We start from the raw sequence: 23,552 nt of genomic DNA, 5'->3' as shown, positions 1-23,552 counted from the left end.
TCTTAACTCTGCCTCCATAACCAATTTATTGCAAAGGCCTATAGATTTCACTTTTGCAACATCTCTCGAATATAATCTCTCTTATCCTCTGACCCTGCCACCATTCTAGGGCAGGCCCTTATCACTTTATACCCAGATTATTGCAATAGCCTACAAATGGGTCTACTTGCCTGAATTCTCTTCCCACTCTAATCCATGCTCCATTTAGTCACTAACGGGATTTTCCTAAAACGTTAGTCTGATCCTGTCCCCCCCACCCTCTGTAGTAAACTACAGTGGTTTCTTATTGCCTTGCAGAGTAAATACAAAATGTTCCACTTGCTATTCAAAGCCCTTCCTAATTTAGCCCCCTCCTACCTTTCTAGCTTTTTTATACTTGACTCTCCAACAGATACTCTTTGATATAGTGACCATGGCTTCTTGGCTGTCTCTCAGCTTGGGGCATTGTCTTTGACCCCCAAACTTGGAATGCTCTCCCTCCTCTGCTCTACTAATCTCCTCAGCTTCCTTTAATTTCCAACTAAAATCCACTTTCTACTGAAAGTCTTATCCAACCCCTCTTAATCCTAGTGCTTTTACTCTATTAATTATTTCCTATATATCCTATATATAGCTTGCTTTATAAATATTCATTTGCATGTAGAATCTCTCATTAGATTGTAAGCTCTTTGAAGGCAGGGACTGTCTTTTGCCTCTTTGTATATCGAACACTTAGCACTATGCCTGGAACATAATAGGCACTTAATATTTATTGATTGATTGATATTAAATATATTTACTGACAAATTATAAATGAGTATTTTAAGAGCAACTGAGTATTGGTGCAACATCAACTGATTATGTTTTTTTTTTTACTTGTAAAGTGAGCCTTTTAAAAATAAATAGGTGGGGCAGCTAGGTGGCCCAGTGGATAGAACACCAGCCCTGAAGTCAGGAGGACCTGAGTTCAAATCCAACCTCAGATGAAACACTTGACACTTACTAGCTGTGTGACCCTGGGCAAGTCACTTAATCCCATTGCCTAGCCAGAAAAAAAAAAAAAGGAAAATAAATAGGCAATTATGTAGTCTTGTTAAATAAAAAACAATCACATTTTATGGAGGTAAAATTCACAGATTTATATGTCAAGTACAGATGGTATCAATATTCTTTTTTTTTTTCCTGACCAGCCAGAATCTCAGAAAAATTGGCTAGGTTCTTTTCAAAGAAGGCCCAGAGTGGGTGTAAATAAATATTTCAACTGAGAGGTTTTTTTTGATGATGATTTATATATGTTGGTTCCTTTGGCAAAAGGACAAAAAGAGTAGCATTACCATTGCAAAGATGGATATATATATATATATATATATGTATATATATACATACACACACCATCTCTTACTTCAATGCAGTAACTCTTTACTAAACACTTACTGCCAAATTTAGCTCCACAATTCAATCTCTGCCTTCTGGGAGCTTATAGTCATACTTCTAAGGCAAGTGTATATTTAAACAATTAGAGATAATACTAGGAAGAATTTAATAAAATAACCAGAAATCAATGTATTTTATACAGAAAGTGAATGACAGTGTAAAGATATACCCCTTTCAAACTTTGGCAAAACTTCAGGATGTAACAGGTGGGGAACACAGACAATGAGATGTAAGAGTGTGTCTCATTCAAACTACATTTGTACCTGTGGGTAAGGGAGTACCATTTATTTTTCAGTGGATCATTTTGTAATTTGGTAGAGGATGAAAAACTTTGAGTAAGTTCATTGCATCTTGTAAACTTGGACTAGGTTTTAAGTAGTTCTTTTGCACATAAAAAGGCCAACAATGATAATGAACCTGACCCAAAGGGTATGGATTGATTTGGTACTTTATCCCTATATACTCATTTGCATGGAACAAGTGGATGGATTTAAGAACTTTTTTTTTCTTAAATGGGGACTCCTACACCCCAGAGCTTATTGGGCATGTGACTTAAAAAAGGCAAAATAAACATTCCTTGAATACAAAATGACGGGATTAGACTACAGGGCTATTGAGATCCCTTCTTGATTTGTATCTATGATCATAATTATGATTGACACTGTGAACCATCTACTACTTTATATTGTTTCTTCCCTTGTTTTCCATGATGTTGAAGCCTCATGATTCTCTCTCTGAACTTTTCTGTCTCTAATGCTGCTTTTTCAAACTCCTTTTACTCCATTAAATTTTGCTGTTCCTTAAAAGGTTTGTCCTAGGCCTTTTTCCTTTATTTCTCTCAGTTCCGTAATACTTGGATGCCATCTATTATCACCATTACGAAGATGACTCCCAAATCTATGTGTCTATATTTCAATTTCCAGAGCTCTGGTTCCATATTCCAACTTCCTCTTGGATATATCCACTTGGATGTCATACTGGTTACTCAAAAATTCAATGTGTCTAAAACTGACGTTATCATCTCCTCCAACTTGTTTCTCCACCTAAGAGTAATAGTTCCCACATATAGTACTTTAAGGTTTATAAAGTCTTTTACATTTAACCCACTTTTGAAATGTAACAACATACCTGTAAGGTAGATGTTATTATTATTACAGATGGAGAAAGTGAAGCTCAGAGGAGAGGGGTTAAGTGACTTAATTTTATATAGCTAACAGTAAGTGTTTGGGGGAGGGGGTAAGAAACAAACTAAGGTTTTTCCTGAGTCTAGTACTTTTTTAGGAATGGAGGAAGTGAAGTGGGTAGAAGCTCTGGATTTAGAGTCAGGAAGACCTTGGATTTGAAGTTGTAGAACTGGGGCTTCTATAGTGATTCTACTGCTTAGAATTGGTGAGCTCCTTGAAGTTGGGGCCTGGTTTGTTTTTTTTTTTTTGTTTCTCTAATGTTTAGTAAGTGAATGTTTGTTGACTTGATTTGACTGATCAGACATAGCCCGTGTAATTCTGGGCTAGACAATGAACCTCTCAGTGACCTTAGTTTCTTCATCTATAAAATGAAAAGTTTGGGTTGGTTAAGATCCCTTTTACCTGTGACATTGTATGATACAGTTACCAAGTGAATTCACAAACAACATTGTTTGGGAGACATAGGAAAACATTTTCAAAAAGAAATATTTACATAAAAGATTTTTTAGATACATTAAACATATTAAGGAAACATTGTTACTGAATTGCCTCTAGGGACACGGTATAAGTTTCATGGGGGGGAGGCGGAAATGTGGCTACACACCAAAACAGCAGTTGGTTTGACCTACAGACCCCTAAACTAAAAGTTTGCTTTGTAAAATACCTGGGTGTTTGGATCAGGTCATCTTTACACAGAACCCATTTCCCAGATTTTCTGAATTGTTAGAATTTTTGGGAATCAACATAATGGATTCTACTTTCCTCTGGCCTTTATAATGATGCCTTTTTTGTTTCTCTGAGCTCCCTTAAACACCCAACTTAACTTTAGTAGAGCCCTGTACCAGGAAGTGACTTAGGAGAAAAGAGTTTATTAATGTGTCAGTGAGTTAAAGTGAGTTTAAGGGAAGTGAATACAGGTAGCAATGTATATGGAAAACAAAAAGATAATCTATAGCTATTCTTAAAAAAAATTTACTTTATCAAAGCTCTTTTCACAAGATGAAAATTAGTAATCCATATTATTTAATGAGTTGAATATATGTAACTATATGAAATTACCTTAAAGTTAAATATATTGAAATAATTATATGAAATGAAATTGTGATTTCTTTGTTTAAATGCAATGATTAACATACATTATGTTGAATCTTGTCAAGAAATGATTTTCATTCTCCCCACCCCCAGCAGGAATTCCAACAATTCCAACTCATTCCAACAATAGGCCTGCAAGGCAGTATAAGCTAGTAGGATCTAGGCTGTACTTAATAATTTAAGGATTTTAAGTCATCTTTACACACCTAAACATAAAGTAGTTTGCTAGGTGCTGGAGATAACAAAGACAAAACAACTCTCACACATTAATAGTTTTTACACTTAAGGAGTTTACATTCTACTTAGACTTCCTGGGGTGGGGGGAAAGGTTATTGTGCTGCTAACTGGTGGAAGCCCTTCTGGTCCTTAGTAGATCCTCTAGAGTTTCTGTAGCTTAAAATAAAACAATACAACCAAACCCATCTCTTGCTGGGTGGCCAATTTTCTAGAGATAACACTCATAGGCCTTTGAAAACTTTGTCTTTTTAGACGTTTGCTTTGCACTTACATGTTTATAAAGGACCACAAAGGATAAACTACAGATGTCAAAATTAAGAAAACATATTCACCTGAAGAATAAGGAGGTGGAATGTAAAGAAACTCTACAGTGGAAATCTGGAATTTCGGTAGACAATTAACTCTGGCCGTACGTTCTGATACTCCAGCAATCTTGACCCAACAACTACAGAGATCAGAGCTTCATTGACTATCCAATCGTATTTTTACCTTCAGTGAGTGACAAGTCGGCTTTCCCTCCCTTTTTCATCCTTTGGTTTCAGTTTCCTATTTCCGAGCCATTATGACAAGGAATGGGGAAATAAAAATGTAGGAAACGCGTATGATAGTGATGAAATGCTTCACTCGCCCTTCTAGAGCTGTTCCCTTTGGGAAACAACAAAGTAACTTTTACTACGCAGAACTGTAGCTTAAGAAGGGAAACAATGAAGCGTGCTGCAGGCAAGTAACCCTGGAGAGGGAATTAACAACGGGAGGGAGACTTTTCCTCCTCGACCAAACTCTGGGTAACATCTCTGTCAAGGAGAAAAAAAAAGATGTTTCCTGGGTTTCCTGTTAGGCAGCATTCCAGGGGCTTGCAAGTTTGGAGGGCTCTGTTCGACTTTCTGTAGCCGACACCCAACAATTAAAGAATCGTAGAGAGGTGGAAACTTGGCCTAGGAGCCACCAAGGTCCGGACACGCGTGAACCAATAAATGAACATTAATTCCCTCCCCCTCCCCCGTACTTTCTACTCTGAGCAGATAGAGAGCCCTTGTGACTCCTCTCCACGCGGGGTAAACTGTGACGAAGCCGTTGGCCCGGGGGCTCGATGCCAACCGCAAGGGGGCCACTGGGCTGCCCTTAGAACTAGACAGACGTCCACCCAGGTTAAGTGGTGCTCTTCCGCTGCCGACCGGCCTCCTAGGACTCAGCAGCGCAGGCCACGTTAGGCGGGTTCTATGCTTTTTTTTTACCCCCCTCTTTTCGGTGGGAGACTACAGGGGAGCGAGAACGGCCTCCAACCGGAGGTGATCCCAGGAGGGCGCGGGGGCGGCACTGCTGCAATGGCTGCAGCCGTCGTTGCAACCTGTTCCTGCGGCCTCCGTGCACCTGAGACGTGAGGCGCGTGGACTGAACCAGCTGCCTGGGCCGAGAAGACACCCGCCTCCTTCCCCCACCCCCCCAACAAGATGTGGCTTTTCCTGAGCTGAAGCGGAGGGTTGGTGGATGAGTCAACTGTTAGTGCCACAGCGGGCTGTGGGAAGGGGAGGGAAAGGGGGCCGGGATTTGGCCACGCAGCTCCTCAAACTGGTTAGGTGAGGCTGCTGGGCTGGCCCCTCGAGGGGCTTAATGGGCCTCTCTGAATGGGTTGTTATGGTAACAAATGACCGAACAGGCTTGTACAAACCGACCAATGAGAAGAGACTTCTCTTACACTCCAACTCGATGGTCGGAGTTGCGAAAGCCCCTGCTAGAGGCTGGAAGCATCGAGGAAGAAGGCGGTGCGACGACGTCTTGCGGGGGGAGGGGCACTTTCTGTCGTTCACGAGGCAGATCCAATCAGAACTAGGCATCCTGCTGGAGCCCGCCCCCTTTCTGAGCGTCTCCCCTCCCCCTCACTCATTTCGCACGACGCAGCGGTTGGGAACAGAGACATTTTCGGAGCTGGAGCCGCCACAGTGGCCGCCATTTTGTGTCTGTGGAGAAAGGAGCAGCGGGCGGCGAGTGAATTAGGCAGGAACCTCCTCCCCCACCCCGTGCGACGGCGGCGGTTGCCACCCGAGGCTCCCTCCCGGTGTCGTCTCCAACCCCCCCCTCCGTGGTCAGCATGTGGTAAAGCCGGAGTCGCGAGTGACTCGTCGAGAGGAGGAAGAGGAGTCGCGAGGGAGGCGGGGTAGCGGGCGGCGGCGGCGACAGCTGCGGCGGATCTCGGAGGGGGGCCGCAGCGCGATGTCGGAGCCGGCGCCGGCCGAGGCCGGTACCGCGGGGGCCCGGGAGGACGCCTGTCGGGATTATCAGTCGTCCCTGGAAGACCTGACCTTCAACAGTAAACCGCACATCAATATGCTGACCATTCTGGCTGAGGAGAACCTGCCTTTCGCCAAGGAGATCGTCTCCCTCATCGAGGCCCAAACCGCCAAGGTTTTTATACACCCCGCAGCCTCCTATTCTTCTAATACCCTAATACTAGTGTCTGCCTCATCCCAGGTCCCACTCTGATCCAAGGGGGACATTCTCTTCCCCTTCCCCCCCACCTCCGCTCAGGCTCATACACGCAGCATGGCGGGGCCTGTCCCTGGGGAAGGGAGGAGGGCGGCGGGAGGGGGAGGGTGGAGCCCCACTTCCGCTTACCAGCACCCCATTCAGACCTCTCCTATTCTATACATCTATCTCTCGGATGGACCTTGGTCGGGGTGGGGTGGGGGGGGGGCAAGTCCACTTCACGCTGGGAAGCTAAGAGCTAAAATGCTACATTTAGCCTTATGCGGTGGTAGTGGGTTCATCTCCCATCCCGCCACACGATCCCCCCCCTTTCTGGTAATGGTGTTTTGGGACCTGGGAGGAGGTGCAAAGGGACTTGGGAGTGAGCTGGTGGGGGAATGGGGGGGTCGTAGGGCAATTGGCCCCGGAGTGGAGCAGCCGCTTGTAAGAGCCCAACATGGCGCCTGAAAGGCACATGATGCGAAGGGGAAGAGAGGAGGATCCACTCCCTGCCAGCCAGGCAGCTGCTCACACCCGTCAACCCCATATTGGGGTGGGGGTGGCTAGAGTATACCTTTTGGCACTCATCTCTCCTATTGGAGAGTTTAAGGTATCCACAGAGTATGAGAAATGAGAAAACAATCTTTCCCCAATTTTTTTGGGATCCTAATTGTAGGGGGGAGGGGAAAGAACAGAACTTAATAGATGCCTTGTTATGTAGTGTTCCTAAAAAAGTGTAGTTCCTGATTCTTTTTCCTCTTCCTTAACTGAAGGTTTACATTTTATTCACCTCTCTATGAAGGTGATTCTTTGTGCCACTTTATATGGCTATAATCTTCCTATTCTGTGGACCTTATTGGTGGGAGTGGGAAGAGTCTGAGCGATGTCATTTAAGTAGTTAACTGTTAAACTTAGATATTACAAAAGTGAGTGATAACATAGCCTCCCAGTGTGAGTTTTAAAAGTAATTTTAAACCCTGTATTTATGGTTTAGTTTTTCCTAGTTAATGTTAGTGAGTACCGTTATACAGGATGAGCTCTCCTCAGTAGAGAGAACTCCTTTAAAAGGCCACTTTAACAACAACCACCAAAATATTGTCTAGAGACGGTTTCTGTCTAGTGTAAATTGAGTGGTCTGACTTTTTTTAAATAAATGGTTTTGAAATGTGTGACTGGTATTATAAAATTTGTGAATAAAACATATAAAATATGTATTTGTCTTTTTTATTTACCATTGTAAGGTGTAGAATCTGTTTTCAAGACTTATTTTTAAATATGTGGTTGTGTGTTTAAAACAAAGTTCTTTAAATTCCGTGACTTGGGGTTCATTCTTCCTTTAGGTTCCAATCTTTACAGCAACTAAGTGTTTGGTGCTACACTTTTTCAGATGGCCCTTTTCAGCCCTTAATTTAGAGGGGACAAGAAAGCAGGGAGCATTTAAAGAAAAAAAAAAAAGCCCCAACATGCTAACAATTTGACAGCTAAATACAAGTATTTCAGAGTCTGATACTTTGTTTTCATGTGGATAGCCTTTGCGCAACAACTTTTTTTTGGCCTTTTTAAAGCACATAATTAAAACAGGAAGGTTTGAAAATACAAAAACATTACAGATAGGTTAAAATTCCCTTAGTTAATGGAATTCCTTTCTTTATCTCTATATCACAGACACCATGGGACTTGAAGACTAAAATATCTTAGCCTTGTTGAAGGCCTAGCTCTTAACTCGAATTTGAATGCTGTTTTTAATTACTGAAACCTTAGCTTGCTTTGTGTTTTTTTTTAAGTGATCTGTCAATTTTACTTTCCAAATAGCCTGATTTTGTAGCTCAAGTTGACACTTAAAGAATTGTTTCGATGGATCCAGAAGACCTTGAAGAACTGGAAAATTAATCCCCCCAAATAGTAACCACATTAAAAACATCTAGTTTGTGGACAAATACACAGTGGTAAAATAGATGAACAGAGAGCTCTTGGGGCTGTGTGCTGATATTGGGAGCCGTGAGTTTGCTACATTTTCCCCAATTAAAGCCAGTTTGAGGAAAAGATATAAGGTCTTCATTCTGCCACAGTTTTGGAATCCATCTTAATGAGGGTTGGGACTGGTGAGGGGAGGGATGGGTGATGTTTCATTTTAGAATCAAAGTGGCTTGGTTTTGCCCTCGGAGTTTTGTATCCTTATTTTGTAGAATCACAGAACTTCAAAATTTGAAATTCAGTTTTCACATATACTTTGACCCCTACCTTGAGACAGCCTTAACTTCAAATGACTGACTGTGTTTTACATAAAGACTCCACCTACTTTATTTATATACTACTTACATACACAACAATAGAAGTAGCATTCTGGACGGATTTTGGTTTTAAAAAGATGCCTCTCCACCACTTTATGAAAACAAGAATTAAAATGGTATAGCAATATCTTTTAAGGGGAAAAGATATCCATAAAGTATTTGACATGTTTGATATTTGGCAATGGTTTACCAAAGTAGTGGCCTTGTGGACCTTAAAAAAAATCCAGTTAGAACTGTAAGTAAACATTCCATGCAAGGTTATTCAGTTTCTTTAGCCAAATTCAGTTGTACAGGCATTAAATATATTTATTATATATATAAAAAAGCAAGAGCACTTCCACACACTTGTATGGGCAGTTGGTTTTGTGAAAGAAAGTGGCATTGTGTTCAAGAGTTGTGACCTCTACCCTAGCTATGCTTAGCTGGGGGAAAGTTGCTGGGGGTTTGAGAAAACTTGGACACTTTGGAGGTGTGGGGTAAGGAGGTGGTGAATGGGAATGACTTAAGGTTTTTAACCATGGGGGAATCCTATGGAAGTGAGGAGTATAATCAACACACAATTTGTACGGTTTGCCTTCCTCTAATGCTCCTCAACAAGTCTGTGTACCTGCTGATGCTTTCTGGAAGTTTGCTGTGCCTTCTGCTACTAAAAAGCCAATGAATGAATGGGTAGGCATTGCAATTGAACTTGGGCAACAGCAATTCTTTTGCATTGGAAGCCTTAACAGTATCAACATCACCACACTGACTGCACAAATTTAGATTCAGTGGTTTGTGCATGTCAAAGAAAAAAAAACAGCTCGACGGAATGTCCATCCCATGAAGAGCATCTTCGGTGCAAATCAAATCGTGGTTGCCAGTGTCAAGTTCAACCTGACTTACATGACTCAACCTGCTGCTTGATCCAGTTTTTCTTGTATCAGTAACAAACCCCCAACTTGCTGCATGTTTCACATGCAGTTTAAAAAGTGGTTTGTCATTATCCTCAGATGTGAAACCTTCCTGAGTCTCCTTGTTCATTAGGACTGTAAAATATTTTTAGTCCTTTCACAGTGTGACTTAATAGAAAACAGGCTACATAGAATTCAACATATAACAAATGTCTACTGAAATTACCTTGGGCTTTCTGCCAGAAATCTGAACTCTGTTATTTCATGAAGCCTAGGCACACTGTTTTGAGTCTGTGTGGGTCATGAAACAACACTTTTGGGTTCCAGCAGAAGAGAATGGTTTTTTTTTTTTGCCACCCTCAACCTCATTTTCTCCCACTTTTAAAACAGTTTACTACCACATGAATACAAAACAACATTGTGTCCAGTACATTACGACTGCACTTATTTCCTTTCCCAGTAATTGAGCTTGTTTTGCTTGCTCCACAAGTGTTAGTGTAAGAGAAGTTAATTGAACATTTGAGCTTCATATAGATTAATGTCAACCCAATGATACTTAGTATCAACCATAAATGGGTCTGTGTTTGTGGGTTTGGAAATACATTTGCAAGCAATTTTAAAATGATATTTCCTTATACTAAACTTCTCAGTTTCTTTTTATTACTTCAGGCTCCTTCTACAGAGAAGCTCCCTGTTATGTATCTTATGGATTCCATTGTGAAGAACGTTGGAAGAGAGTATCTTACTGCCTTTACTAAAAACCTAGTTGCAACATTTATTTGTGTGTTTGAAAAGGTATATATGCATTTAGAAACATTCTGAATTTTTATAAAAAACTGTTCCAGATTAAATAAATACTTGTTTTTGTGTTGGGTTTTCTTGGGTGGATAAATGTTTGGTTCTTTAAAACATTTTTCTTTTATCATTTACTGTTAAAAAGAAAGTGGTTTTGTTAGCTAATTTCTAGGAGTTAACATTGAAGACTGTTTGATCTCAGAATTATTTTCAAGTCCTTATTTTTTATTGATCACTTCATTAATTTCAAATCTGTTGTTTTGTCACTTAGAATATTCACAGGAATGATTTGAAAGAGACTAAAATAAGTTAAATCATATTTGTTAGTGGTGGTGCTGGTAGTTTGTTGAATACCCCTATCCAATGTAAATGTTGGTCCAGAATTTTTCTGAGGCTTTTTTTGATGGTGGTCGGAAATGATTTGTTCATTACTAAGTAGAGGTATCCCAGCTGAGTTATGCTTGAGTTTGAAATGTTAGTTTACCCAACTATAGTATACAGTCCTTTTATCTTAATACTTGAGATAAAGTTTTTGGGGGTGTAGGTTCTTGTGTACTGTGGATATGTAGTCATCTGAAATACTTACTATTTTGTATAAAGTATAGTTTATACAGTATTTAAAATGTTGAGGAAGAATGAGAAAAAGTTTGAATTTGCTTAGGTAATACCCTGACTTTCAAATGAGTCTGTATATCTCACGATTTTGGGAATATTTGAATTTTGGACATACTCTGTGTTTCTTGCAAAGGGAACATTAATTACTTTTTTTTTTATAGGAGTGGTTTTTATCTGGAGAAATACTAATTTGGGATTGGGTTGTAGAATAAAATGGTTTTGAAAAAAAAGTCTTCAGTGTTAGATTTTACATGCATATTATCAGTTAATAACGCTTAAGTGTTAATAGAAAATGTATCTTAGAGACTTAGAGGAAAGAAGTACCAATTGCAGTATGTACTGAAATTGCACTGAAAATGAATATTTTGGACTATAAGTAGCATTTCTGATCATTATTAGTAGTGGCATTTCAGACTCTTGTCAAAGGGACTCATTTCTGGGAGGCTCTGATGAAGGGAAGAGAGACAACTTTGAGTGCTTGGAAGGTCTACATTACTTTTTAGATAATAAGACTCTTTGTTTATCTCTGTTTTCATGTGACATCAACCCTCAGTTTAAATTCGTTTATATTTTAGGCTAAATTCACATGTGTTTTTTATAGTTGATTGTAGTAAGTAGGTTGTCAAATACACTTTTAAATAAATACTGTAATAATATTTGATGTCAGAAGACTCAAGTTACCACTGACTTTTTGACTATTCAGAGGCTGATAATCTGGGTTGTGGAAACGCCAGGATCCATGATGCCTCTTCTAGCTGCTAGATAGTTTTGGCTTTTAACTACTTGCTAGCATTTCCAGAGAGAGGGCAAGTAAAATAAAATGTGAAAGTTAAAGCTAATTAATTTGGCTGTTGGTTAGCACAGTTTTAGAAATTGACTTTTGGAAGGTTTTAGGTTTATATTACAGATTTTCTTTATTCATCATGCTAACTTTTTTATACAAGTAATGGAGAATTTGTTGAGATAATTATTGTCTTAACTTTTATCTCACCATCCTTTTCTAAGAAACCTTATGATAGGAACTGTTCTCTTTGAAAGAAAAAATCAAATTCACACTTGTAAATGCTTACTACTATGTTCAAGGTACTCTATGCTAGGGGTTGGAGTAGTCTAATTCTAACCCATGTCCTCACCATTTAAAAGTTTAAAAAGTGCATTTTGATACACCTCATTCTGATACACCTTTGTCTTGTGACTTTGGACTGCTCTGATTGAAAAACAGTCATTTGAGAACCACAGTAAATTGCTTTCAGAGTATTACATCTAATATGTGGGAAACTTTGTTGTACTGTGAATGAGAAACTTTTATAGTTGCCATTTTGACTTGCAGAGTTATAAAAACAAATTGGTTTTCTAGAATGAGAGCCAGTAGTAGTAACAGCTTCTGCTTTGCCAGTTTGCTTTTCTTAGAGGAGAAAAAACTAATTTTTTAAAACTCAAAGTAAATTAAATATTAATGATGATTCTGTATATTCATAGAAAAAAGGCATAGCTCCATACATAAGATGAAGAAGAGGTAGTTTAGCAATTTAAAAGGATTAACTGCATTTTATGTATAAAACTTTTTATAGTAACTTAACACGCAATAGAATTGTTCTGTTGTTCTAGGTGGATGAAAATACTAGGAAAAGTTTATTTAAATTACGCTCCACATGGGATGACATTTTCCCTTTGAAGAAACTGTATGCCTTGGATGTCAGAGTTAATTCATTAGATCCTGCTTGGCCAATTAAGCCTCTACCCCCCAATGTGAATACTTCTAGCATCCATGTGAATCCTAAATTTTTAAATAAATCGGTAAGTTTTCATGTGAATGCTACATAGTTAACATATTCTTGTCACTGGTTTCATTTTTCTGCTGTAAAGTTACTGAAATAAAACCAGAGTATGGTGCTCTAAATCTATTCATTTGAAAAGGAAATCACTTCATAGTTTTAAGTTGGCATAATAACATTTTTCTTTTTTTTAATTTTATTTTATTTTCACTAAGATTTTTCCCTTCTACTTTCTTCCTTCTCATCATCACCCATCAAGAAAGCAAAAAAACCCAAAACCTATAAACATGTATAGTAAAGGAAAACAAATTGCCACATTGCCTATGTACAAAAAACTCTTGTTCACCTGAGACTTACCACCTCTCATCAGGGGAAGGGAGCATGTTTAATAATAAATTCTTTGGAATTGTGGTTGGTAATGAATAGAGTTTATAAGTCTTGACCTTGTTTCTCTTTACAATGTTGTTAGTGTATAAATTATAACATTTTTTATCTTTCAGTTTTGACAATTCCAATTTGATATGGTTAGAGGTTTATAACATACTTGAAAATATTGTAGGTGTTAAATTTTCTTAAGTGAGATATCGTTTTAAAACTGACAGCTAGCCATTCAATTCAGTTCAAAAGGTGTTGTATGAGAATTTTGATTTAGCATATTTTCGAGCCACCTTTTAAATTCCAGTGTAGCTATAATATATTTTTTTCTTTTCACCCTATTTTATAGCCTGAAGAGCCTCCTACACCTAGCACGGTGGTTAGTTCCCCTGGAATCTCCACTCCTCCAATTGTCCCTGATATCCAAAAGAATTTGACCCAGGAGCAACTGATAAGGCAACAGCTGCTGGCAAAGCAAAAACAGTTGTTAGAACTTCAGCAGAAAAAATTAGAACTGGAGCTGGAACAAACTAAGGCACAACTGGTAAGTGGGACAGGTGTCATATATGCCACAAAGTGTTTTATTCTAAATCTAATCCTTTCTCAAAGGGGAATCCCTTTTGTGTGTGGTGGTGGTGGTGGTGGTTTTTAATCATATACCCTAATTATTTGCATATGGTTTCAGAATGGTTTTTTTGTCTTAAAATAATGGTTTGCAAATTGAATTTTAATGTACATCGTTTAGTTTTCTTCCCTCAAAGAGACAGTTATACTTAATTCCTGTAAGAGCATGCCTAATTATTATTATCTGCTTAATAATTATATTTACAGAATATCTGCTTCCAAAGTGAATTCTGTTATACTTTCAGTATTCTTCCTATTGTTAAGCTAAAACTCAGAAGTGAGCTTAAATGTCAACTTATTCTAACATCATATTGGGAAAAATCCTGCTTTTTTTATAATGATGATAATACCACCTAACATTTATGTAGCACTTATTTTGTACCAGGCACTGTGCTAAGCACTTTGCAGATATCTCATTTGATCTTCACAAACCTGGAAGTTGCTATTATCCCCATTTTGCAGTTGAGGAAATTGAGGCAAACAAGTTAAGTGACTTGGTCAGGGCCATACAGCTAGTTAGTATCTGAGGCTGGAATTGAACCCAGGTCTTCCTGACTCCAGACTTGACTCTCACTCCGACTCCATCCACTGTGCTACCTAGCTGTCTCCTTTAATAACTTAATAAAGCATTTGAGAGAGATCTTTAAAAATGGTTGCTTTGGTAGTGCTGACCTTTAAATAGAATAAGTTTTGATACCCTAGAAGATATGTAAATCACAATTTCCTTGTATATTGTAGAAAATGTTGGCATAGTCTATTGTTTTATAAGCCTAAATATGTTTTTAAGAAATTAGGTCTTATAAACTCTTTACAAAGGAAGCTCTTAACAAGTTTAGAGGAACAAGGAGAATATCTCAGACAAGTTATTTAACCTCTCTTGGCCTTTTACTTTATCAGTAAAAGTGTGAGGGTTGGACCTCTATAGGACCTCTAAGGGCCTTTCTGGTGCTAAATCTATGTTCCTATTCACCTGTGCAAGAAATAGTTTTTTGCTGCTATGTGATATTTTCAGGGATGAAGACTTAAGGATAGGGCCAGCAGTGTGGGGCCATGTACATGTGGGTAATTATTCGTGTGCCTTATTTAGTGTTAGCTTGTTTGAGCATTGAATTTTAGAACCTAGAAACTAGTCACAGAAAACATTCTTGGTGTATAGTCAGGTTAAAAAATGTTGGACTAGTAGAGGAATCATTTTCTCTGCTTTCCATGTCTGGTTATTTGGTGAGGCAGTGGGACTAAAAGGGAAAATTGGGCATAATAATGGTAGCTATGTCCTAGCATAGTATATAGAACTGATTTTGGAATCAGGATAATCTTGGTTTAATTTCCCTTTCTGACACATTTGACTGAGTAACCATGAGCAAGTCTCCTAACTTCTTACTGCCCTGGGCAAATTTCTAAGACTAAAAATTGCTAACAGTTGTTGACTTGTTGATGGAGGATGTTTCACAGAATTCTAGAAACTGACAGTTGGAAGGAAACATAGTGGCTCTCTAGTCCCATACACAAAATGAACCTTTGCTATGTTATACTTGACAAGGGTTGTCCAGCTTCTGCTTGCAGACCTCCAGGGAGGGGAAATCCATCACTTTATCAGTTCTTTGGGCATCCTTCAGCTTTTGGACCTCTCTAATTGTTAGGAAGATTTTTCCAGACATCAAACCTAAACTGTCTTTTTTGCAGCTTGTACCCATTGTTCCTAGTTCCACCTCTCCAGGGCCACACAGAACAAGTATAATCCTTCCTTTATGTGATAGCTCTTCAAATACTTGAAGACAGCTGTCATGTCCCTGAATTATATAGGATTGGGTTCCTTCAATCATTTCTTAAAAGACAGGTACTCAAGGCTCTTTATCACCCTCATTGCTATCTTCTAAATATTCTCTACCTTATCAATAGCCTCCTTCAAGCACAATGATCAGAACTGAAGGTAATACTCCAGATGAAATCTATCAATGAAAGAGTATAGTGGGACCTTCCTATTGTTAAGAGCTATACCTGCCTCTGTGCTCTACCCATGGTTGTATTCACCATTTTGGTTGTCACATCATGTGCCTCATACTGAGTTTGCAGCTCACTGAAACCCCCCTCTTTTTCAGAATTCCATTCCATGTCTTTCTTATTATTGTGAAGTTGGTTTTTTTTTAACCCAGTTCCAAGAGTTTACATATATTCCACTTGAATTCCTTTATGAGATTCAGCCCAATGTTCTACCAGTCTAAATCTTGTTGGATCCTGCCATACAGTATGTTTGCTCTTCTTCCCAGCTTTATGTCATTTACATTTGATGAGCATATCTCTATACCTTTATCCAAGCTGTTGGTAAAAATGCTAAATAGCACAAGACTAGAAATCCCTTAAGATTACTTCTGGAGACTAACATTGTTATTGAGCCATTAACAACTGTTCTTTGAATATTCAACCAGTTTGATTCAACTGATTGTTATTATCTACTCTACCTCTCTTCAATTTGTCCACAAAATAGTATGAGAGACTTTATCAAAAACTTTGCTAAAATTTAGGTACACTATAGCTAAAATATTTTCTTTTTAGTATTATAATCCTGTAAAAAAAAAAAAAGAGGAAATGAGATTAGCAATACTTTTTTGATGAAGACATGTTGGCTTTTTGTCACAGCTTCCCTTTCCTAGTCATTTCTTTAATCTCAGTTTTCCTATGAATGGAAATAAAGCTTATTGGTCTCTGGTTTACAGACCATTCTCTTTTTCTTTCTTTTTTTTCTTTTTTTTAAAAATCAGGACATTTGCCTTTCAAAAAATGAGAATCTCCTTTCTCTGTCACTTAATTACATCCTGGGCACTCCAGGCAAAGGTTCTATCCCTTTGATCCTCCTTTTTCTTCCAGAATAGCTTAAAACAACAACAAAATCCTTTTTGTTGTTGTCCTTTGCTTCCCTCACCAGCCTTTGTTTATTCTGAGCTTTAGCCATCCTGATAATATTTTTATGGAATGATGCCACTGTCTTATATTCATCTTTTGTTAGCTTGTCTTACTTCCATTTTCAGCACATTTTTATTGAATAAATTCCTTGTTTGTCCACATTGGTTACTTCAGACAAATCATATTTTTCGTCACTGGAATTGTTCACCTGTATTATCTTCAGATTTTTTTTTTTTGGACAAGATTATAAAACAAGTAACGGAGATCTGATCATATCAAACCCCTGTTCTCCCAAAATAATAAATTTGAGTGGCTCCTTATTATATCTCCTGAAACAAAAGTAAAATCCTGTTTTGCTTTTTCAAGAGCTTTATAACTTGGTTTCTTCCTGTCTTTCCAGTCTTATTATACTTTATTCTCCTACACGTACTCTGCACTCCAGCAATATTGTCCTTCTTAGTGCTCTTTACATAAGACACTCTTGTCTCATTACTGTTGAGTGTTTTCACTGGCTATCTCCTCCATTCCTATAACTTTCTCTCTTTTTATTTCAGCCACCTGGCTTCCTCAAGTCTTAGCTTAAAGTTATACTTCTTGCAAGAATCCTTTCATGGTCCTTTGTAATATTAGCGCCTTTCTTCTGAGATTTTTGCCAATTTATCCCGTATTTATATTGTTTGCAGGTTGTCTCCTTCATTAGACTGTGAGCTTCTTAAGAGCAAGGACTGTTTTTTTGCCTTCCTTTGTATCCCCAAGTACTTTAAACAGTGCCTGATACATAGTAGATGCTTAATAAATTTTTGTTGACTGGAAGGGAATGTTGCGAATGTAGTTTGCCTAGATTTTAGCAAAGTTTTTTCTAAGGTATCTCATATTGTTTTTGTGGAGAAGATAGAGAGATTATTAAGCATCTCCCATCCTTCCTGGGCTGACTTCCCCCACATCATTTGTCCACATGGGATCCGACCTATTTATTCTGTGAACCCTTTGAAATCTGCTTTTCCACAATGTAGGGTGCATATCAAGTTATTCTTGAATTTCACCTCCTCTCTCACAAACCCTGGAGTGGAGTAGACTTCCCTCTACTGTCCCTATCACTTCCACCCTAGCAAACATTTCTTCCCTGTTTGTGAGAATCAGATCTAGAATAGAATTTCCCCTTGTTGGTTCCTCTTCCTATCTTTTTTTGGGGGGGGGAGGGGTGAGGCAATTGGGGTTAAGTGACTTGCCCAGAGTCACAGAGCTAGTGAGTGTTATGTATCTGAGGTCAGATTTGAACTTAGGTTCTCCTGATTCCAGGGCCAATGCTCTATCTCTTTTCCCATCTTTTGAAGGATTTGATTATCATTGAGGCAAGTCAAGAAGTTATTACCTACTCTGCTTTTGGCAGAGAACTCTACAGCAGATGTTTGGGAAAATCTACATCATGCCTTTGCCAGGCTTGTGATGTTTCCCAAAATTCTCATCTTTCTCCTCTTTCTGTCCGGGTGGTCTGTAGTGTATTCAGTGAAAAATAATTCACAGGGACCTCTCTACATTGAGGAAATCAAGATGGTTCAAAAAATAGGTTGTAAAACACTACTTTCTTTGCATCTTGCTTAACATAATGTTATATGGCATTAGGTGTTCAGTGATTATTGAGTGGATGAATAATTGGACTGGGCTTATTATGGAATATTTATTTTCTCTAGTTTCAGATTTTTTGACAGCTGATTTGCAATTTTACAGTGTTTTTATGGTAAAATTTATTTGTTTTTTTCAGGCGGTTTCTCTTAGTGTTCAGCAAGGGGTATCTAACATAGTTCCTGCATCAGTACCTTCCAAATTACTTGTTTCACAAAATCCACCTATGGCAGTTAAAGCTTCTCATCAGGTACAGCCTGAAAAGAGTCGTACCTCTTCTTCCTCATCTTCACAGCTCCAGGATATGAAAGTAACAAACAGAGATCCTCGTCTTAATCGGATTAGCCAGCATTCTTCTCATAGTAAAGAGCAAAGTCACAGGAAAGACTTTCTAGTAAGTACAATGAATCAATCTGATATCAAGGCAAATAAATCTATACCTACTGATAAACAAAACTCATCAAAGCAAGAAAAAAGTAAATCAAGTGAAAAAATCACAAAGAAAGAACTTGACCAGATAGATACCAAATCCAAATCTAAATCTCCTTCACCTTTGAAAAACAAATTTTCTCATACAAAAGATACAAAAAATCAGGAATCTGAAAGTGGTCGAGGTGTCCCTGAAATGAGCAAAAGAGATCCCCGATTAAAAAAACACCTCCAGGATAAACCTGATGGCAAAGATGATGACTCAAAAGAGAAGAGAAAATCTTCAGAAAAAAAAGATAAAGAAGAGCACGTGAAGTCATCAGAACATAGACTCACTGGAGGTCGAAATAAAATTATAAATGGCATTGTTCAAAAACAGGATGCTGGTACTGAAGAATCAGAAAAACAAGGGACAAAAACAGGAAGATCCAGTACTAGAAAACGATCTCGATCACGATCTCCTAAGTCTCGATCACCAATCACGCATTCTCCAAAAAGGAGAGATAGGCGCTCACCTAAACGAAGGCAAAGGAGCATTTCTCCTTCTACTTCTACACCTAAAACTGGAAAGCTACGCCAATCAGGAGTTAAGCAGTCACATGTAGAAGAATTTACACAAGCTTCTCGTGATGAAAGAAATTCTAATAAGAGAAGTGCTAAGCAGGACACTCGAGATCCTAGACGAGTGAAAAAGACTCCAGAAGAGAGACCACAAGAAACTGTAAATCAGCATTCTACAAAATCAGGATCTGAACCAAAGGAGAATGTAGAAAATTGGCAAAGCTCTAAGTCTACAAAAAGATGGAAATCTGGTTGGGAGGAAAATAAAAGGTAAGTTGTTATATTTTGATTAGAAATATACTAATGTATATGTTTTTAGACTGATAATGTTTTTACTTTTATATACTTTTACTCAATCAACAGGCATTTCTTAATGTGTTCTAGGCACTGGTACCATGTGTTGGGGATGCAGAGATGAAAGTGTAGTCTTTGCCTTTGAAGAGGTTATATTCTAGCCAAAGGAAACATCATGTACATATATAGGCATATATAAAATAGTTTTAAGATAATTTTGGCAGTAAGACTTTGTGGGGAGGGAAGAAGGTCTAGGAAAGACCTCTCTTGCAGAGAAGATATTTGAGCCAAGTCTTGAAGGAAGTCATAAAAGGTGGGAGGGAAGAGTTGAAGAGGGAACTCATGCATTCCAGGAATAGAAGATAGCTAATGCAAAGGTATGGGAAAGGGAGATGGGAGAGTACCGTGCATGATGAACAAGAGTAAGGAGAACTGTTTGGCTCATAGTATGTGTATAATGAGACTGGGCAGGTAGGATGGGGCCAGGTTATGAAAGGCTTTTAAATGTCAAAAAGAAGAGCTTATTTTTATACTTAGATCAAAGGATCTTTAAACATAGGATTTTACTTATTTAAATTTGAGTATTAACATACTGTATTTGTTTCAGCTTACAACAGAGTGAAGAGCATCAAGGACTTGGTAAATCACCTCATCTAAGGCATAGAGAGAGTTGGGGCAGTGCTAAAGGAATTTTATCATCCCGGACCCCCAAACAACAACATCGATTAAGTGTAGATGCCAATCTTCAGATTCCTAAGGAATTAACTTCTGCAAGCAAAAGAGAATTACTTAAAAAGGTAACTATGGTGATTCATTCCATAGTTATTACTCTTATCTTTTGTTTTGAATTTTGTAAATATTTTTCATTGAAACTACTTAATTTCTCCCCCCCTTTTTTTTTTTAATTTTGTGCAGGCAAATGATAGTTTAACATCTGGTGAAATTACACAGGATGAATTCCTTGTTGTTGTTCATCAGATTCGTCAGCTCTTCCAGTATCAAGAAGGAAAACATAGATGCAATGTGTGGGATAGTCCTACAGAAGAAAATAAAGGTGGATTAAAAAAGAAACCTCTTTTATCAGATGCGGAATTAACATATTATGAGCATAAAGCTAAACTCAAAAGGACACAGGTTCAGCATTCATTTCCGAGACTTGATCTCTTAGATCCTGATATTTTTGATTACCATTTGACTGATGCTTTGTTGTCTGGAATAGAATGTGAACCATCCAAAAGTAAACATGGAGGTAGGAGTAGCGGAGCACAGTTTGACAGAAAAGAACAGTTTAGTGAAAGATCAAGGCGTCTTTCTCCAATATCTGGAAGCCGTACTTATGCGGAGAATCTTTCCCCCCATGATGGCCGAAGAAGACATGAAGAGCAAGTCTCTGCTAAAGGTACAAAGTGTAAAATAAATTATGACTTTGAAATTGCTTAGGTGATGATGGATTTTAGTGAAAGAGAAATAATAGTTTGAACATTAATAAATTGAGGCTTTTATTGTTGATAAATATTTACTTAATTTTAGTGTCAACTATAAAGGGGTTTTTCAGGTGATTTGATATGTATGCACATTTGAGGAAATTTAAATTTTCTTTTCTCTCTGAAGGTGTCCGAGAGGAGCAAAGGTCTTCATTCAGTGAGCGTTTTGCACTCAAGAGGCCTAGATATGAAGATTCAGATAAAACATTTGCAGATAGCCCAGCATCGAGATATTCAAGCCTCGATACAACAAATCAGAGACTTACAGCATTAGCTGAAGACAGACCATTATTTGATGGACCTTCTAGGCCATCTGTAGCAAGGGGAGATGGCCCAGCTAAAATGATTTTTGAAGGACCTAATAAGCCAAACCCTAGAATTGATGGACCTCCAACACCAGCTTCTCTTCGGTTTGAAGGGTCACCAGGACAAATAGGGGGAGGGGGACCTATGAGGTTTGAAGGACCACAAGGTCAGCTAGGAGGTGGGTGTCCTTTGAGATTTGAAGGACCTCAGGGACCAGGAGGGACTCCTTTGAGGTTTGAAGGGCCACTTGGACAGCCAGGAGGAGGTGGCTTAAGGTTTGAAGGAGCTGCTGGTTTGCGGTTTGAGGGTCCAGGTAGTTTGAGGTTTGAGGGCCCAGCTAGCCAGTCCGTGGGTGGTCTTAGGTATGAAGGTCCCCGTGGTCAACCTGTGGGTAGTCTTAGGTTTGAGGGACCTCATGGTCAGCCTGTAGGTGCTCTAAGGTTTGAGAATCCCCGAGGTCAACCTGTAGGTGGACTCAGATTTGAGGGGAGCCATGGTGCATCAGGAAGTGGAATTAGATTTGAGGGACCCCATCAGCCAGGTGGTGGAGTCAGATTTGAAGGCCCTTTGCTTCAGCAGGGTGGTGGTATGAGATTTGAGGGTCCCCATGGCCAGTCAGTGGCAGGTCTGAGATTTGAAGGACAACATAATCAGCTTGGTGGAAGCCTTCGATTTGAAGGACCACATGGTCAGCCAGGGGTTGGGGTCAGATTTGAAGGACCCTTAATTCAGCAGGGAAGTGGAATGAGATTTGAGGGTCCTTCTGTACCAGGAGGTAGTATGAGATTTGAAGGACCTCTAAGCCAGGGTGGTCAAAGATTTGAGGGGTGTCATGCTTCAAGATTTGATGGTCAACCAGGTCAACCATCTCTCTTGCCAAGATTTGATGGCTTGCATAGCCAGCCTGGTCCTAGGTTTGAAAGAACTCCTGGTCAACAGGGCCCACAAAGATTTGATGGGCCACCTGGTCAGCAGGTACAACCAAGATTTGATACGGGGCCTCAAAGATTTGATGGTCCACAACACCAGCAAGCATCGAGATTTGATATTCCTCTTGGTCTTCAAGGTGCAAGATTTGACAATCATCCTTCACAGAGACTTGATGCAGTGTCTTTTAGTCAGACTGGCCCATATAATGACCCTCCTAACAGTGCATTTAATGCACCATCACAAGGAATACAGTTCCAAAGACATGAGCAAATGTTTGATACACCTCAGGGACCAAATTTTAATGGACCACATGGTCCTGGACAACAAAGTTTCTCAAATCCACTTAACAGAGCTTCTGGACATTATTTTGATGAAAAGAATCTTCAGGGTCCTCAGTTTGGAAACTTTAGTAACCTGCCCACGCCAGTTGCAGTAGGGAATATTCAGCCGTCTCAACAAGTAAGTGTATTTAATATTGTTTTTCAGTTATGTGGCATACAAGTGAGTTAAAAACATTTATACTTCCTCACAAAATACTAGGAAAGATGAAGGAAGACACCAAGGTAAAAGAAAAATAACCTGAAACTTTGGTGTTGGCTTGAATTTATGGATCCCAAATTAAGGCTATGGTTTGAGGAAACTTTCTTGAGACTAAGTTCATTGTGGTTGCGGCTATTTTAATCTTGATTTTGAACTCCCTTAGTTGAAATCCCTTAAGAAGGGAAGGTTTGTGGGGTAGTAAAGTGGGATTAGTGTTTTTTGAGATTGATAACTTCTGCTTTGACCTGAAGATAAGCTGTTGCTTTTGCATTACCAGAAACTAGGAAACTGGTACTCCTATTTCATTGGTGTTCCGATAAAGTTCCTTACTATTTTGTGGGAACTTTAAATAGACCTCCTAACAAAACAAATTCTGACAAACAGGTATCTTTGGGGCTGATTTCTTAGAATCTTTTATTTTCCAAGGAACTTGTTAATCTGTTAATTTTTAAAAATTGGGACATTAATAATTTTCAGTACTCTTATCTTTCTTCTTGTTAATCCTAACAATCCATTCTAGATAAAGTTAACCCATCAAATTTCTGTTTCTACCCACGGCAATATTGTTTAATCACCCCCAATTTTCCATTGGTTATCTCCTACATCAGTGATACTCCAGAGTATGTACTGAGGGATTTCAGTCTAATTAGTTGAAATAATTCCTTTTAAACTCAGCAGAATTTGTCATTTTGTCAAAATTCTCTAAATAATGAGAACTCCTTATTACGTG

General features: G+C 38.7%; 1 protein-coding gene across 1 annotated transcript in view; it reads left to right on the top strand.

The window, feature by feature from the left end:
* Positions 1-5,992: 5,992 nt before the first annotated feature.
* PCF11 (PCF11 cleavage and polyadenylation factor subunit) overlaps positions 5,993-23,552 on the top strand; it is a 28,740-nt gene continuing 11,180 nt past the window's right edge. The window contains exons 1-8 of the mRNA XM_027848106.1: positions 5,993-6,329; positions 10,240-10,365; positions 12,589-12,777; positions 13,480-13,674; positions 18,418-19,538; positions 20,170-20,359; positions 20,478-20,961; positions 21,174-22,741. Coding sequence (XP_027703907.1) covers positions 6,138-6,329; positions 10,240-10,365; positions 12,589-12,777; positions 13,480-13,674; positions 18,418-19,538; positions 20,170-20,359; positions 20,478-20,961; positions 21,174-22,741 — 4,065 coding nt within the window. The 5' untranslated portion in view covers positions 5,993-6,137. The remainder of the gene's footprint in view (positions 6,330-10,239; positions 10,366-12,588; positions 12,778-13,479; positions 13,675-18,417; positions 19,539-20,169; positions 20,360-20,477; positions 20,962-21,173; positions 22,742-23,552) is intronic.

Source organism: Vombatus ursinus, unplaced genomic scaffold, assembly GCF_900497805.2.
Source record: "Vombatus ursinus unplaced genomic scaffold, bare-nosed wombat genome assembly UNPS02005659.1, whole genome shotgun sequence".
Classification (NCBI taxonomy): Eukaryota; Metazoa; Chordata; class Mammalia; order Diprotodontia; family Vombatidae; genus Vombatus; species Vombatus ursinus.
The sequence above is the reverse complement of the archived record's forward strand: the minus strand, read 5'-3'. Positions and strand labels throughout refer to the sequence as shown.